We start from the raw sequence: 14,364 nt of genomic DNA on the forward strand, positions 1-14,364 counted from the left end.
CATTGTGGTTCTTGGAACAGTGAAATATATGACCTGCAAGGTTCATTTAGTTATCCTTGTCGGAAGAGGGTGCTGAGCTCGTAGAGAAGAAAGAGGCCCCAAAGATCCCTAAGAAGTTCGTGGTAGCACTGGGACTACAGTCCGGGGTCCCTCAATACTGAAACCTGAAGACAAAGCCGGCTCAGCGGGCACTGCCTGGGTGAGTCCGGTTTGACCCACGAGAGGGCGGCAGTGTGGCCACCATGCTCTAAGGCTGGAGATCCAGCAGGTGACAGACCTCGTACCAGGGCTCAACAGTCACATGGATGTGGACCACCATAATATAAAGGACATGGAAGTTTCACCGGGGGCTGAGAGCATGGAAGAGTCACTTTATCAGACTAGGGGACTAACCAAGCTTCCTGCAGGAGGAGGAGGAAGATGCCCGAAGGACAACAGAGCCACAGGAGCTTGCCAGGTAAAGTGGGCAAAGAATTCCAGGTGGAGGGTTTTGTGTGTCTAACTCAACGCAGCTCTTCCAGAGAGTTTCAAATAGATTGGTACGGTTTGAGAGGCTGGCGGTAGGAGGCTGGATACTGAAGGGCCATGAATTCCCAATAGCGGGGCTTGGGTGATCTCGTAGGCCCGGGGCTGGCAGCTGGTAGCTGCTGGTTATAAGTCTGTACTGACACATTTGGTTTAGCCCATACATTAAAAAAAAAAAAAAGGCTGAGTTATCTGCCAACATTTGAAAATCAAGAGATTTTACATAATACGAACTAATGGGACTTCTGAAAAATTTGGAAGATCTAGCAACACAGTCTGCATCCTCCCGGGGCCAAGTAGCCGTTGCTCTCTTTGGACGTGGCATATATCCTCCAGTTTGCTGCCATTTCCCCGGCACTGTCAAATCCCAACGCTGAGCCCAAGTGTCAGTGGTCCTATCTCACCTCGCTGGTCCTGGTGTTTCCCCTCAAACCCGGCTACCTTCCTCACTTACTTACATTGCCACCACAGTTCCTGTAGGCACTCACGTTTGGAATCCCTTCTCACAGCCACAAGGAGCTGTGGGTTGGTGACAAGGTTGGGGTCTGAGTTTTGGAAGGATGGATCTGCGTGGCCACAGTATGGAGAATGAAGCGAGCAGGGCGTGGACGTGTGAGACCACTGTCGGCTTGGTCTACAAGAGTAGTGATGATGAAAAGAAGCGTTCAGATTCCAAAGATATTTGGCTCAACAGCGGGAAATTGATAGGGAGTCAGACAAATGGATGAAGGAGGAAAAAGACTCAAGGAACCTGCCAAGGCTTCTAGCTTGGGTGGTGATGCCAGTGATGGGAAACATGGGCGTTTCCTTGGTAAAAACTGAATTCTGTTCCCCTTATGAGTTGTCTGTGGGACAACTTATGGGGGTGTTGGGTGAACAGGAAGGGGTGCAAATCCAGGGCTCTCCCACCTTTAGTATCCTGACACGGGAGTCCCTTCGTTTTGCCAAACTTCCCTGACCCCCAATCCCACAGCTGAACGACATAGCTTCTTTGAATAGCCAGACGCTGTCTACCCCATTCTGAAGATGAGGAAACAGAGGTTTGGAGAGAGTTGCAACTCACTGCTGGGGCCAGGACCACAGTGTGGCCCTTCTACCCCCAGCCCTGGAACACAAGACCAACATAGAGAAAACCCTTCATAAAGTCCTTTAATGGGAACAGAACTGGAGGCTTCCCACCTGCAGCTCCTCCTCTGCCCAACCCCCCAGTGACCCAACTCCTGTTCCCCAGCCGCCAGACACCAGCCAGGCCACCACACTGCCACCCACCAACCATTCCTTGGCATAGCTTGGGACCAGGCTGTAAGCCGTTTGCTTCAAATTGGGAGGGAAGGTAGTTAGAGAAACTTGAGGCTACTTTGTAGACCTGGGGGACCATGGGCTCTGAGCCTGAAGCTTTAGGAGGGGGATGTTAGGTGACTGTTCGTGGTCTGGGTTTTCAGTTGCCTTGGAAGAGGAGTCTGGGTGGCTTAGGGAGGGACCACATGGGAGCAGGGCTAGCAGCTCCTGCAGTCAAAATTCTTACGGTCAGGCTTCCATCCTTGTGACCTGAGCGCTCTTGGCTATGACTTGGGGACCCTCTGGCTTTGAGGTGATGGGGTCCCAGTCTCTTAATGGAGGACCCGGTGGGCGTCTTCTGCCTGAGGATGGGTAGGCATCCCATGGTCAGTGCAATCCAGTGAGGTAGGCAAAAGGTTCCATCCTGGTCCCCCCTCTGCAGTGCTCAGCTCTGCTGCCGCAAGCTGTGTCTTGCGCGAGGACAACCCATCAGGGGGGCAAATGGGGCAATGAAATCGAGCCCGTGTTCCTTGCATTTTGCTGGGCATCCACAGGGCTGCCTCTGTGCCTTCCTCTGAATCTCATGCGGGTGCTGTGTGGCTTGTGAGCGTCCTGAGCCCGCTTCTCCCTCTGCTCGCCCACCCTGGCCGCTCGTTGCCATCTCCGTGGGCTCTTATGTCACCTCTCCCCCAACCTCTCCCCTTCCTCCCCTGCCTCCGTTTCCCACCCACCCCTCCCCTGCAACCTGCCGCCTACCTCCCACGTTCCTGCTCTCCCAGACTACTGGTCGATCTCCACCTTCACTTTGGCGGTCTCCCCACGTCCCTCTTCCAGAGTGTTTCCTGCCCCACACCCACTCCCTGACCCGTCGGCCCCCGATGCCAGCTGGCTTCCAGAGTCTCCCAACCCCGGTCCCGGCCCGTGGAAGTGGGTGCGCTGATGCTTTCGGAAGTTGGAGGAGTTGTTGAAAGTGCGATCGCAGAGGGTGCAGCGGAAGGGGCGTTCGCCAGTGTGGATGCGGGCGTGGCCGCTGAGCACCGAGGACTGGGTGAAGCCCTTGCCGCACACGCCGCAGTGGTAGGGCCGCTCGCCCGTGTGCACCCGCTCGTGGTCTCGCATGTCTGAGGAGCGGCGGAACGGCTTGGCGCAGAACCTGCAGGCGAAAGGCTTCCCCACCGCCGCGCCTGCGGCCGCCGCAGCCATCACCACTTCCGACCTCTCCTGGGGCACCCCGGGCCGCTGTTCTTGAGCCGCCGCCGCCTCCGGAGGCCTTTGAGAGGTCCCCGGCTCCACCCCGTGTCGGTGCTGGTGCCGCAGCAGAGGTGCCAGGGCCTTGAAGGCCCGGGGGCAGAGCGGGCAGCGGTAGGGCCGCTCTCCCGTGTGCAGGCTGTAGTGGGCACGGAGGCTGGCGGGGCCTGGACAGCTGTGGCCACACACATGACACCGGCTTGGGTCCCCACCCTGCCCACCACCCTCAGCCCCCGCCAGGTGGCCGTGTTCGTGGAACAGCAGCTCGGAGACCAGCCGGAAGACAGCTGGGCACAAGGCACAGTGGAGAGAACCTGGCTCCGGGGGCTCAGGTACCAGCGTGGTGTCCGTCACCTTCACCACCTGGATCTCGATGAGGTCACTCGGGGGGGTGGCCGGGCGGCTATCATCAGGCACCAGGACCTGGGTGAAGGGGGGGGGGGGGGGAAGAAACAAGGAGCCTGTGGACTCTGCCTCAAGGCCTCCCCAACACGCCTTATTAAACACACTTATTAAACACACTTACTAAAACACACTGTAACATACTGAGCCCCTTAATTTCTAGATTCGGCTCTCCTTCCTCTGAGATTCTGCCGTATGACCACCAAGACTTCCCCTCCTGTCCAAAATATATCACAGATCCAGCCATTTCTCTCCTCCACCCCACTTACAATTAAGCCAATCATTTCTTGCCAAGTCCCCTGACCCTCTGAATGACTCTGTTCCTACACCTGCTCCCTTATAACCCACCTCCCCAAAGCAGCCCGAATGACCTTTTGAAAACGGAAATCAGACGGCAGTCATTTTCCCACTCAAAACCCTCCCATGATTCCAACTGCTCTTAAAATCCAAAAACGCCATCTACTATCCATCATGATCTGGCTCCCGCTTATCTCTCTGACCCTAGTGTAAATATAAGCCGGCACAAAGCTGACTTCTCTCTTCTAAATTTAGCTTCCCTAACCCCCAACTCTATCAGCTCACTCTTTTTTATAGAACGTAACACAATAAGTCTCGTCTATTGTCTCTTTTCCCTACCCAACTGCAAGCTGCAAAAGAATACAGCTTATGTGTCTCATTCACCTCTCCATCTGTCTAGCCCAAGTAGGAGCTGAGTAAATGTCTGTTGAATGAATGGTTGTCCTCAGATACTCTCCCATCCTGAGTGGGGTTCCAAGGTCACCTGGAGCAGTCATTTCTCCCCCCAAATCCTCCCCTGGGCATCAGGACGCATCACTCAGACCCTTGCAGAATCATGCCCCCACCCCAACGTGCATGCCCCAACCATAACCCCACACCTTTGTCTTTCAGGGTCACCTTCCCAACCTTCCACCTTAGAATTTCTGAGGCCCCGCCCTCTGAAGGCTCCGCCCCCTAATTAGACAAACTTCATCCCTGGGACTCCTCTCTCTGGACCTATCACCAGCTCAGATGTTCCGCCCAACCCCCTCCTCAGGCTCCACCCCCACTCAGGCCCCGCCCCTCCACCCTCATAGGCTCCGTGCTGAGCCCCACCCCTCGCCCACCCCGAGAAGCACCGCCCCCAGGGCCGGAGCGCTAAATACCTTCCCCGCCCAGCCCTAAGCCCCGCCCTGGCCCCGCCCACCCCTGCGCCCTCCTCCCGCCTCGAGCTCCCCGCCCAGGCCCCTTCCTCGCCCGCACCAGGTCCGGAGGCTCCGGGGATCTCGGCTCCGGGGCCGCTGAGCTCGGACTCCGGGGCTCCGGGCGCGCAGCGGCCATCTTGTGCCCAGGCCCCGCCCCCGAGGCCCGCGGTCGCTCCGGGAGGGGGCGTGGCCTGGGTTGGCGTCAGCGCCTGGGCGCAGGCGCACTGGAGGACGGGCCGGGGCTTCCCAGGAGCCGGGTCTCCCCCTCCCCAGGGAGAAAGTGATGAATTTCTTCCTAGTTGCCTGTCACTTCCCGCAGGAGACAGCCTGCGTGGGTTACTGGGTGGCTGCGAACTAATTCGAATTTCTCTTTTTAACCTATATGAGTAAGCTCTGGCAGTCAGTTGACACTGACCAGAATTGAATAACCTTTGTTCTCCCTTCATGTTACACGTTTTTGTGGTCACCTCCTCTGCATGGCTTGTGATAACCCAGTGAGGCAAAGTTTATGAATGTAAGGTGTTTAAAGTCCGTTTGCAGAAAGATACTCAGCAAACGGCAACACTGGTGATACTGGGATTTATTTGCAAAAGACCTTAGGTGGTGTGACGTTTGGGAAACGCCTTTTTTTTCAGCCACGCGGAACGGCATGCGGCATCTTAGTTCCCGACCAGGGATGAACTCGTGCCCCCTGCAGTGGAAGTGCGGAGTCTTAACTACCGGACCGCCAGGGAAGTCCCGGGAAATGCTCTTTTGGAGGAAAGAGCCCAAAGACTGGCGGTTTTCGGCAGCACCAAGGACAGGGCTGAGGCCTTGGCCCTCCAACTGTTAATTTCATGGCCTGGCTGCGTGACCTTGGAGAGGTCAACATACTTCTCTCGACTGTGCCTGCATTTTCTCATGTACAAAAGTGTAGAGGGTTGTAAAACCTAATAAGAAAGAGATATGGAAGATCTTTGGAACAACCTTAAGTTGTTTTCTTGTCAGGGCAGGGTAGGAGATGCTAAACATGAAGGTCATTCCTAAATTCTCTGTTTCTCCTCCTTATGGGAACGTGATTAAGATTGCATTTCCCTTTGCAGTTAGACGTGGCCATGTGATTCCCTTTGCCCAATGAACTATAAGTGAAACCAATGTGTGTCAACTTCAGCACAAGATAAGAGCCTGCAAGCTGTTCACTTTCCATCCAGGCTGTTCTGTGTGTGGGGATCTGTTGGGTGAAGTGAAGTTTCCATCAGCCTGAATTCCAGAGTATGTATCTACAGTGACCAGAAACTGATGCTCATCTTCCTTGGATATATAGCATTTAAAATTATCATTTGTTTGATTAAAGCCACTGAGCTTTGGGGTTGTTTGTTACTGCAGCAGAACCTATTGTATCTTGACTGATAAACCTAGGGAGTCTTTTTTATTCTTCTTTTTCTTTTTTCTTTTGGCTGCATTGGGTCTTTGTTGCTGCAGGTGGGCTTTCTCTAGTTGTGGCGAGCAGGGGTTACTCTTTGTTGCAGTGCGCGGGTTTCTCATTGGGGTGGCTTCTCTTGTTGTGGAGCACAGGCTCTAGGCGTGTGGGCTCAGTAGTTGTGGCACGCGAGTTCAGTATTTGTAGCGCATGGGCTTAGTTGCTCAGCGGCATGTGGGATCTTCCCGGATTGAACATGGGTCCCCTGCACTGGCAGGTGGATTCTTAACCACTGTGCCACCAGGGAAGTCCTAGGGAGTCTTTTCTTAATTTTATTTTGAACCATTTCTGTATACAAAAATTATTTGGAATCATGTAAATGGCTCCCTATCCTCACTAATAAACTTAGAAGACTATACAACTTTACAGAAGCAGTCCAAGCCCTCTGTGTACCCCCCATCCATTTTCCTCCCTCCCTCCCCTGAGGTTATTAGATTTTGCATTTTCTGCTTATCATTCCCACGCATGCCTTCCTGTTTTGCTACATATCTGATACAACATGATGTTGTTCTGCGTATGTTAACACATTTAGGATAAATGATATCATTTCAGTGTAAGCTTCTCTAACTTTTTGCCCCCTCGACATTGTTTTTTATATTTGTAAACATGGATACCTGTAGTCTAGTCACTCATTGTCAATGCTGGTGTGATAGCCCACTGGTGATGATGCCATAGTACATTTTTTCATTCTCTTGTTGAAGGACATTGGGTTGGTTCCAATTTTTTTCCTTTTTATTGAAGTATAGTTGATTTACAATATTGTGTTAGTTTCAGGTGTACAGCAAAGTGATTCTGATATACATATATATATGCATATATACATATATATTCTTTTTGGATAGAAATATTCCTTTAAACATTTTTTTCTGTTACAATTTATTACAAGATATTGAATATAGTACCCTGTGCTATACAGTAGGTCCTTGTTGGTTATCTTTTTTTTTTTTTTTTTTTGCTGCAGAAAGCTTTATTGTTTCCCTTTGGCCCAGGGCTCGCAGAGGGCTCCAGGGCGGTTAACAAGCTGCCCAGTGGCTGCAGGGACAGGCTGCAGGCAGAAGCCCTGACCCCAGAGGGGCTCCTCACAGGCCGCTGGGCTCCAGGGGCTCCTAGTGGTGCCTGAGGCTGAGCCTTTGGAAGAGACACTCGCCCAGCCCAGCCTGGGGGCCGAGCAGCCTGCGGAGGTTGGTCAGGCGGTCACCCATCTTCTTGATGAGTTTCACCTGCTCATCCAGGAAGTGGCTCCAGGAAGTCCAGAGGTGGAGTCTGCGCGGGCAGAATCCAGGGCCTGCGGACCCATAGGGCCTGGCGCAGGTTCTTCTCCGTCAGCCGGGCGGCTTCCACGGCGTCCTGGGCTTTACCCACGGCTCCTGGGACGGCTTCGGCACGTCCTGGAAGAGGGCGCGGCCACAGCGCTGCTTTTGCCTTTTCCAGTGATCTCGGGCCGTCCGGCTTCTCCTCGGCCAGTTCGCGAAACGATGTCTCTCGCCCTCGCGAGCTGCTGCGCCGGGTCGGAAGAGAAGCGCAGAGACAGGTAGGTGTGGGAGAGCGGCAGATGCACGTTACCAGGCGGGTGACTGCGGCCTCCACCTGGCGGAGTAATTGTGACGAATCTGGGTGCTCGTGCTTGGTCGGCAGTAAGGAGCTAAGCTCAGAAAATGGTGTTGGCTGGTCCCGGAGGGCGAGGAGAGCTGAGTGGGTGATTCCAAGGTTGTGACTGGAAGAAAGCTTGGAGGGTGGTCAGAGTCTGGAGGAAGGGGCGCCCTTGGGTCTGTTCAGTGCAAACACTGTGGAAGCAAGAGACACGTGCGTGGCCAGTGCGCTACCGGTTATCTATAGTACTGTGCATCTGCTGACCCCATACTCCCAATTTATCCCTTCTCCCCATTTATCCCTCCCCCTACATTTCCCCTATGGTAACCATAAGTTTGTTTTCTATGTCTGTGAGTCTGTTCCTGTTTTGTAAATAAGTTCATTTGTACTATTTTTAAGATTCCTCACGTAAGTGATACTGTATAATGTTTGTGTTTCTCTTACTTACTTCCCTTAATATTACCATCTCTAGTTGCATCCATGTTGCTGCAAATGGCGTTATTTCATTCTCTTTTATGGCTGAATAGTATTGCATCATAGATATATGATGGAATATGTGATGGATATATGATGGATATATATGTGATGGAATACTACTCAGCCATAAAAAAGAATGAAATATATATATCTCACAACTTCTTAATCCCATCACCTGTCAATGGACGTTTAGGTGGCTTCCATGTCTTGACTATTGTAAATAGTGCTGCTATGAACATAGGGGTGCATGCATCTTTTCGAATTTGAGTTTTCTCTGGATCTATGCCCAGGAGTGGGATTGCTGAATCATATGGTAATTCTATTTTTAGTGTTTTGAGGATCCTCCATACTGTTCTCCATAGTGGCTGCACCAATTTAGATTCCCACCAACCGTGTAGGAGGGTCCCCTTCTCTCCACACCCTCTTCAGCATTCATTATTTGTAGATTTTTAATGATGGTCATTCTGACCAGTGTGAGGTGGTACCTGCATGTAACCAGTTTTTGATTATTACAAATGATACTGCCATGAAAATTCTTGCTTACATCTCCTTGAACCCAGATGGGAGTTTTCGCTAAGTTATATACCTGAGAGTTGAGTTGCGGGATCAAAGAACAGGAACATCTTCAACTTCCATCTTCAATTTGGTAGATATCACCCAACTGCTCATCATAGTATCTCCACCACCTACTAGCTGGGAAATCTTGGGTAAGTTCTGTTTTTTTTAAAGGAACATTTATTTATTTATTTATTTATGGTCTACGTTGGGTCTTTTTTTTTTTTTTAACATCTTTATTGGAGTATAGTTGCTTTACTATGGTGTGTTAGTTTCTGCTTTATAACAAAGTGAATCAACTATACATATATCCCCATATCTCTTCCCTCTTGCATCTCCCTCCCTCCCACCCTCTCTATCCCACCCCTCTAGGTGGTCACAAAGCACCGAGCTGATCTCCCTGTGCTATGCGGCTGCTTCCCACTAGCTATCTATTTTACATTTGGTAGTGTATATATGTCCATGCCACTCTCACTTCGTCCCAGCTTACCCTTCCCCCTCCCCATGTCCTCAAGTCCATTCTCTAGTAGGTCTGCATCTTTATTCCTGTCTGGCCCCTAGGTTCTTCTGACCATTTTCTTTTTTTTAGATTCCATATATATGTGTTAGCATACGGTATTTGTTTTTCTCTTTCTGACTTACTTCACTCTGTATGACAGACTCTAGGTCCATCCACCTCACTACAAATAACTCAATTTCGTTTCTTTTTATGGCTGAGTAATATTCCATTGTATATATGTGCCACATCTTCTTTATCCATTCATCTGTCAATGGGCACTTAGGTTACTTCCATGTCCTGGCTATTGTAAATAGTGCTACAGTGAACATTGTGGTACATGACTCTTTTTGAATTATGGTTTTCTCAGGGTATTTGCCCAGTAGTGGGATTGCTGGGTCGTATGGTAGTTCTATTTTTAGTTTAAGGAACCTGCATACTGTTCTCCATAGTGGCTGTAACAATTTACATTCCCACCAACAGTGCAAGAGAGTTCCCTTTTCTCCACACCCTCTGCAGCATTTATTGTTTGTAGATTTTTTGATGATGGCCATTCTGACTGGTGTGAGATGATATCTCATTGTAGTTTTGATTTGCATTTCTCTCATGATTAATGATGTTGAGCATTCTTTCATGTGTTTGTTGGCAACCTGTATATCTTCTTTGGAGAAATGTCTATTTAGGTCTTCTGCCCATTTTTGGATTGGGTTGTTTGTTTTTTTGATATTGAGCTGCATGAGCTGCTTGTAAATTTTGGAGATTAATCCTTTTTCAGTTGCTTCATTTGCAAATATTTTCTCCCATTCTGAGGGTTGTCTTTTCGTCTTGTTTATGGTTTGCTTTGCTGTGCAAAAGCTTTGAAGTTTCATTAGGTCCCATTTGTATAGTTTTGTTTTTATTTCCATTTCTCTAGGAAGTGGGTCAAAAAGGATCTTGCTGTGATTTATGTCATAGAGTGTTCTGCCTGTGTTTTTCAAAAATATGGAACGCTTCACGAATTTGTGTGTCATCCTTGCACAGGGGCCATACTAATCTTCTCTGTATCATTCCAGTTTTAGTATATGTGCTGCTGAAGTGAGCACTGCATTGGGTCTTCATTGCTGTGTGCAGGCTTTCTCTAGTTGCGTCGAGTGGGGGCTACTCTTCCTCGCGGTGCGCAGACTTCTCATTGCGGTGGCTTCTCTTGTTGCAGAGCACGGGCTCTAGGTGCGCAGGCTTCAGTAGTTGTGGCACATGGGCTCAGTAGTTGTGGCTCTTGGACTCTAGAGCATAAGCTCAGTAGTTGTGGCGCACGGGCTTAGTTGCTCCGCGGCATGTGGGATCTTCCCGGACCAGGGATCGAACCCGTGTCCCCTGCGTTGGCAGGCAGATTCTTAACCACTGCACCACCAGGGAAGTCCCTCTTGGGTAAGTTCTTTAACCGCTCATGGTCTCCAGTGCTTTCCTGGGCCCTGGCATTTGTACCTTTGTGGGCTCCTTCATTCCAAAACGTATATTTAAACTTGTATGTTATATCTGTGTTGGTATAAAGACAAACATAAGCTAGTCTGGATTACATTCTTTTTTCTTCTGTTTTCAAAATTAAAATGTTTTTCCTGGGCTCCTAAGAGTGTCCTGGGCCTTAGGCATTGTATGTACCTGCTGTGTCTAATGGAAAGTCAACCTTCTCCTTTACCTCATCTGCAGAACAAAAATTATAATAGTATTTACTCAACACAGTTAAGTGTTAGGTGCTATGAGGATGAAATGAGTCATTATGCATAAAGTGTTTTATGGCACAAAGTAGGCACCATGTATTAGCTACAATTGTTACAGTTTACACATCCACCACCAATGAATGGGCAACCCCCTTACTTGACATCTTTAACAATACTTGTCAAACTGAAATTTTTGCCAGTCTGACTTGTGTGAAATGGTATTCCACTGAGATTCTCTTTATTAAATGAGATCATTCACGGCACAGGGTTTAGCGCATGAAACTCATCCTCTATTCTCCCTTCTTTGAGGGCAGAGTCAATTCCATCTCTGCGTCCACAGAGAGGAGGCATATAAATACCTCAGCGAATGTTTGGTGAATGAATGAACAGATGAGTGAATGAATAACTGAATTAATGGATATAGAAGATTGAGATATTGAGAATATTAATACTGAGAATATGAAATATTTGAAGAGGAGGGCATAGTTCAGTGGAATGACCATAAGCTTTGAAGTCAGATGCACCTGGATCCAGATCCGTCTATCCACTTGCTATTCAATTTTGGGCAAGTGATGTCCTTTCTCACTTTGAGAGTGCTACAGTCTAGCATAATTCTGGGAACCAGATGGTGCTCAATAAATGTGGATTCCTTGCCTTTTCCCCTCTTGTCTGTTACCCTCAGGGGCTGGCACTACACTAACAGTCTGTTGCATGACCTGAGGCTACAAGTCTGGCTACATGGAACCACTAAAAAAATGGCAGTAAGGGTCTTGGACTTGGAATCAGAGGATGGGGTGGGTGGGTGTTAGCCTTACTTCTTTCTGTCCCTGCCTTGAGCACGTCATCTCTCCTCTCTGGACTTGGATCTCCTGTCTTTTAAATGAATTGACTGATAGAGTTACCATATGACCTAGCAATTCCACTCATAGGTGTGTACCCAAGAGACATGAAAATATATGTCCACACAAAACCTTGTAAACAAATGCTTATAGCAGCATTGTTCATAACAACCGAAATGTCATTGACTGAGGAATGGATAAACAAAATGTGGTGTATATCCATAAAATTAAATATGACATGGCTACAAAAAGGAATGAAGTACTGATACATGCTACAACATGGATGAACCTTGAAAGTATTATGATCAGTGAAGAAGCCCCTCCCCCTTCCCTTTCCCGACTGGAAACCACTAGCTTGTTTTGTGTATCTCTGAGTCTGTTTGTATTTTGCTATATACATTCATTTGTTTTATTTTTTAGATTCCACATATAAGTGATATCATACAGCATTTGTCTTTCTCTGACTTATTTCACTGAGCATAATATTCTCTAGGTCCAGCCATGTTTCTGCAAATGACAGAATTTCATTTTTTTTATGGCTGAATAGTATTCCATTGTATATATATACCGCATCTTCTTTATCCTTTTGTCTGTTGATGGACGCTTAGGTTGCTTCAATGTCTTGGCTATTGTAAATAGTGTTGCTATGAACATTAGGGTGCATGTATCTTTTAGAATTAGTGCTTTTGTTTTTTTTCTGGATATGTATCCAAGAGTGGAATTGCTGGATCATATGGTAGTTCTATTTTTAGTTTTATGAAGAACCTTGGTACTGTTTTCCATAGCGGCTCGACCAGTTTACATTCCCACTAACAATGTAGAAGGTTTCCTTTTCCTCCGCCATTATTACCATTCTCACCATTTGTTATTTGTAGATTTTTTTGATGATAGCCATTCTGACAGGTGGGAGATGATATCTCATCATTTTGATTTGCATTTCTCTAATAATTAGCCATGTTGAACATCTTTTCATATGCCTGTTATCCATCTATATGTCTTCTTTGGAAACATGTCTATTCAGGTCTTCTGCCCATTTTCTGATTGGGTTGTTTAGTTTTTTAATATTGAGTTGTATAAGCTGTTTATATATTTTGGATATTAATCCCTGTCGGCCAAATCATTTGCAAATATTTTCTCCCATTCTATAGGTTGTCTTTTTGTTTTTTTGATTGTTTCCTTTGCTGTGTAAAAGCTTTTAACTTTATTAAGAGAGGGGCAAGATAAGTGTGTGGGATTAAGAGATACAAACTACTATTTATAAAATAGGTTAGCAACAAGGATATATTGTACAGCAGAGGAAAATATAGCCATTATTGTGTAATAACTTAATGGAGTATAATCTGTAAAAATCCTGAATCACCATGCTATACACCTGAAACTGGTATAACATTGTAAATCAACTGTGCTTCAATTTTTTAAAATAGTGAGTGAAGCTGACACAAAAGATCACAGTTTGTTGTCCCATTCATATGAGATGTCCAGAACAGGGAAATCTATAGAGACAGACAGTAGATGAGCGGCTCCTTGGGGTGGGAGGTGGAGTGGAATTGAGGGAGTAAGAACGTGACAGCTAAAGGGTACAGGTTTTCCTTCCGAGGGGACGCAACGTTCTAAGGTTGACTGTGGTGACCCTGCACATACCTGTGACGAATTGTACACTTTAAATGGGTGAATTATATGGCATGTGAGTTAGATCTCAATAAAGCTGTGAAAAAAAGAATCAGCTGAGGGGCTTCCCTGGTGGCAAAGTGGATAAGAATCCGCCTGCCTGCCAATGCAGGGGACATGGGTTCGAGCCCTGGTCCGGGAAAATTCCACATGCCGCAGAGCAACTAAGCCCGTGCACCACAACTACTGAGCCTGTGCTCTAGAGCCCGCGCGCCACAACTACTGAGCCCACGCGCCACAACTACTGAGCCCATGTGCCACAACTACTGAGCCTGCGAGCCACAACTACTGAGCCCGTGCACCACAACTACTGAGCCTGTGCTCTAGAGCCTGTGAGCCACTACTACTGATCCCATGTGCCACAACTACTGAGCCCACACACCACGACTACTGAGCCTGCGCTCTAGAGCCCATGAGCCACAACTACTGAGCCTGCGCACCACAACTACTGAAGCCCGCACGCCTAGAGCCTGTGTTCCGCAACTAGAGAAAAGCCCATGCACAGCAATGAAGACCCAGTGCAGCCAAAAAATAAATAAAATTAAATCTTAAAAAAAAAAAAAGAATCAGCTGAACATGATGCTCTTTTAGGATCAACCTCTAAGTGATATTTAAAAGTTATAAGCCTATGTAATAGATGTATGCATGTTCACTATGTGATTCTTTCAACTTTTCTCTGTGGTTGAAAATTTCTGGGAATTCCCTGGTGGTCCAGTAGTTAAGACTCCACGCTGCCAATGCAGGGGCCCCGGGGTTCAATTCCCTGGTCAGGGAACTAAGATCCCACATGCTGTGCAGTGTGGCCAAAAGATTAAAACAGAAAAAAAGAAAGAAAAAGAAAATTTTCATAATAAAATGTGGGGTGGAGAGAGCTTGTAGGCGACTTTTTTTTTTTTTTTTTTTTTTTGCGGTACGCGGGCCTCTCACT

The 14,364-nt window shown here is 47.9% G+C and overlaps 2 protein-coding genes and 1 non-coding gene across 3 annotated transcripts in view; 1 reads left to right on the plus strand and 2 right to left on the minus strand.

Annotated features, from left to right (window-relative positions):
• Positions 1-1,664: 1,664 nt before the first annotated feature.
• ZNF784 (zinc finger protein 784) lies at positions 1,665-4,792 on the minus strand. Its single transcript, XM_029237593.1, has 2 exons — positions 4,714-4,792; positions 1,665-3,474 (listed from the first exon to the last, which is right to left on the minus strand). Exons 1-2 carry the CDS (start codon positions 4,789-4,791, stop codon positions 2,584-2,586), a joined length of 969 nt encoding a protein of 322 aa, XP_029093426.1. The 5' UTR covers position 4,792; the 3' UTR covers positions 1,665-2,583.
• A 2,725-nt stretch (positions 4,793-7,517) lies between these two features.
• ZNF581 (zinc finger protein 581) overlaps positions 7,518-14,364 on the plus strand; it is a 25,359-nt gene continuing 18,512 nt past the window's right edge. The window contains exon 1 of the mRNA XM_029239936.1: positions 7,518-7,645. Within this exon, the coding sequence (XP_029095769.1) occupies positions 7,590-7,645 (56 nt within the window). The 5' untranslated portion in view covers positions 7,518-7,589. The remainder of the gene's footprint in view (positions 7,646-14,364) is intronic.
• LOC114890085 lies at positions 10,208-10,314 on the minus strand. Its single transcript, XR_003792223.1, has one exon. It is a non-coding gene; the product is annotated as a U6 spliceosomal RNA (small nuclear RNA).

The sequence above is a fragment of the Monodon monoceros genome, unplaced genomic scaffold (genome assembly GCF_005190385.1).
Source record: "Monodon monoceros isolate NGI ecotype Baffin Bay Population unplaced genomic scaffold, NGI_Narwhal_1 Super_Scaffold_10, whole genome shotgun sequence".
Lineage (NCBI taxonomy): Eukaryota > Metazoa > Chordata > Mammalia > Artiodactyla > Monodontidae > Monodon > Monodon monoceros.

Excerpts from the sequence above, each read along its gene's own strand:
- ZNF784 (XM_029237593.1), bottom strand. The coding sequence starts at position 4,791 with ATGGCCGCTGCGCGCCCGGAGCCCCGGAGTCCGAGCTCAGCGGCCCCG. Across the intron at positions 3,475-4,713 it reads CCCCGGAGCCTCCGGACCTG|GTCCTGGTGCCTGATGATAG; the intron begins GTGCGGGCGAGG and ends CCCTTCACCCAG.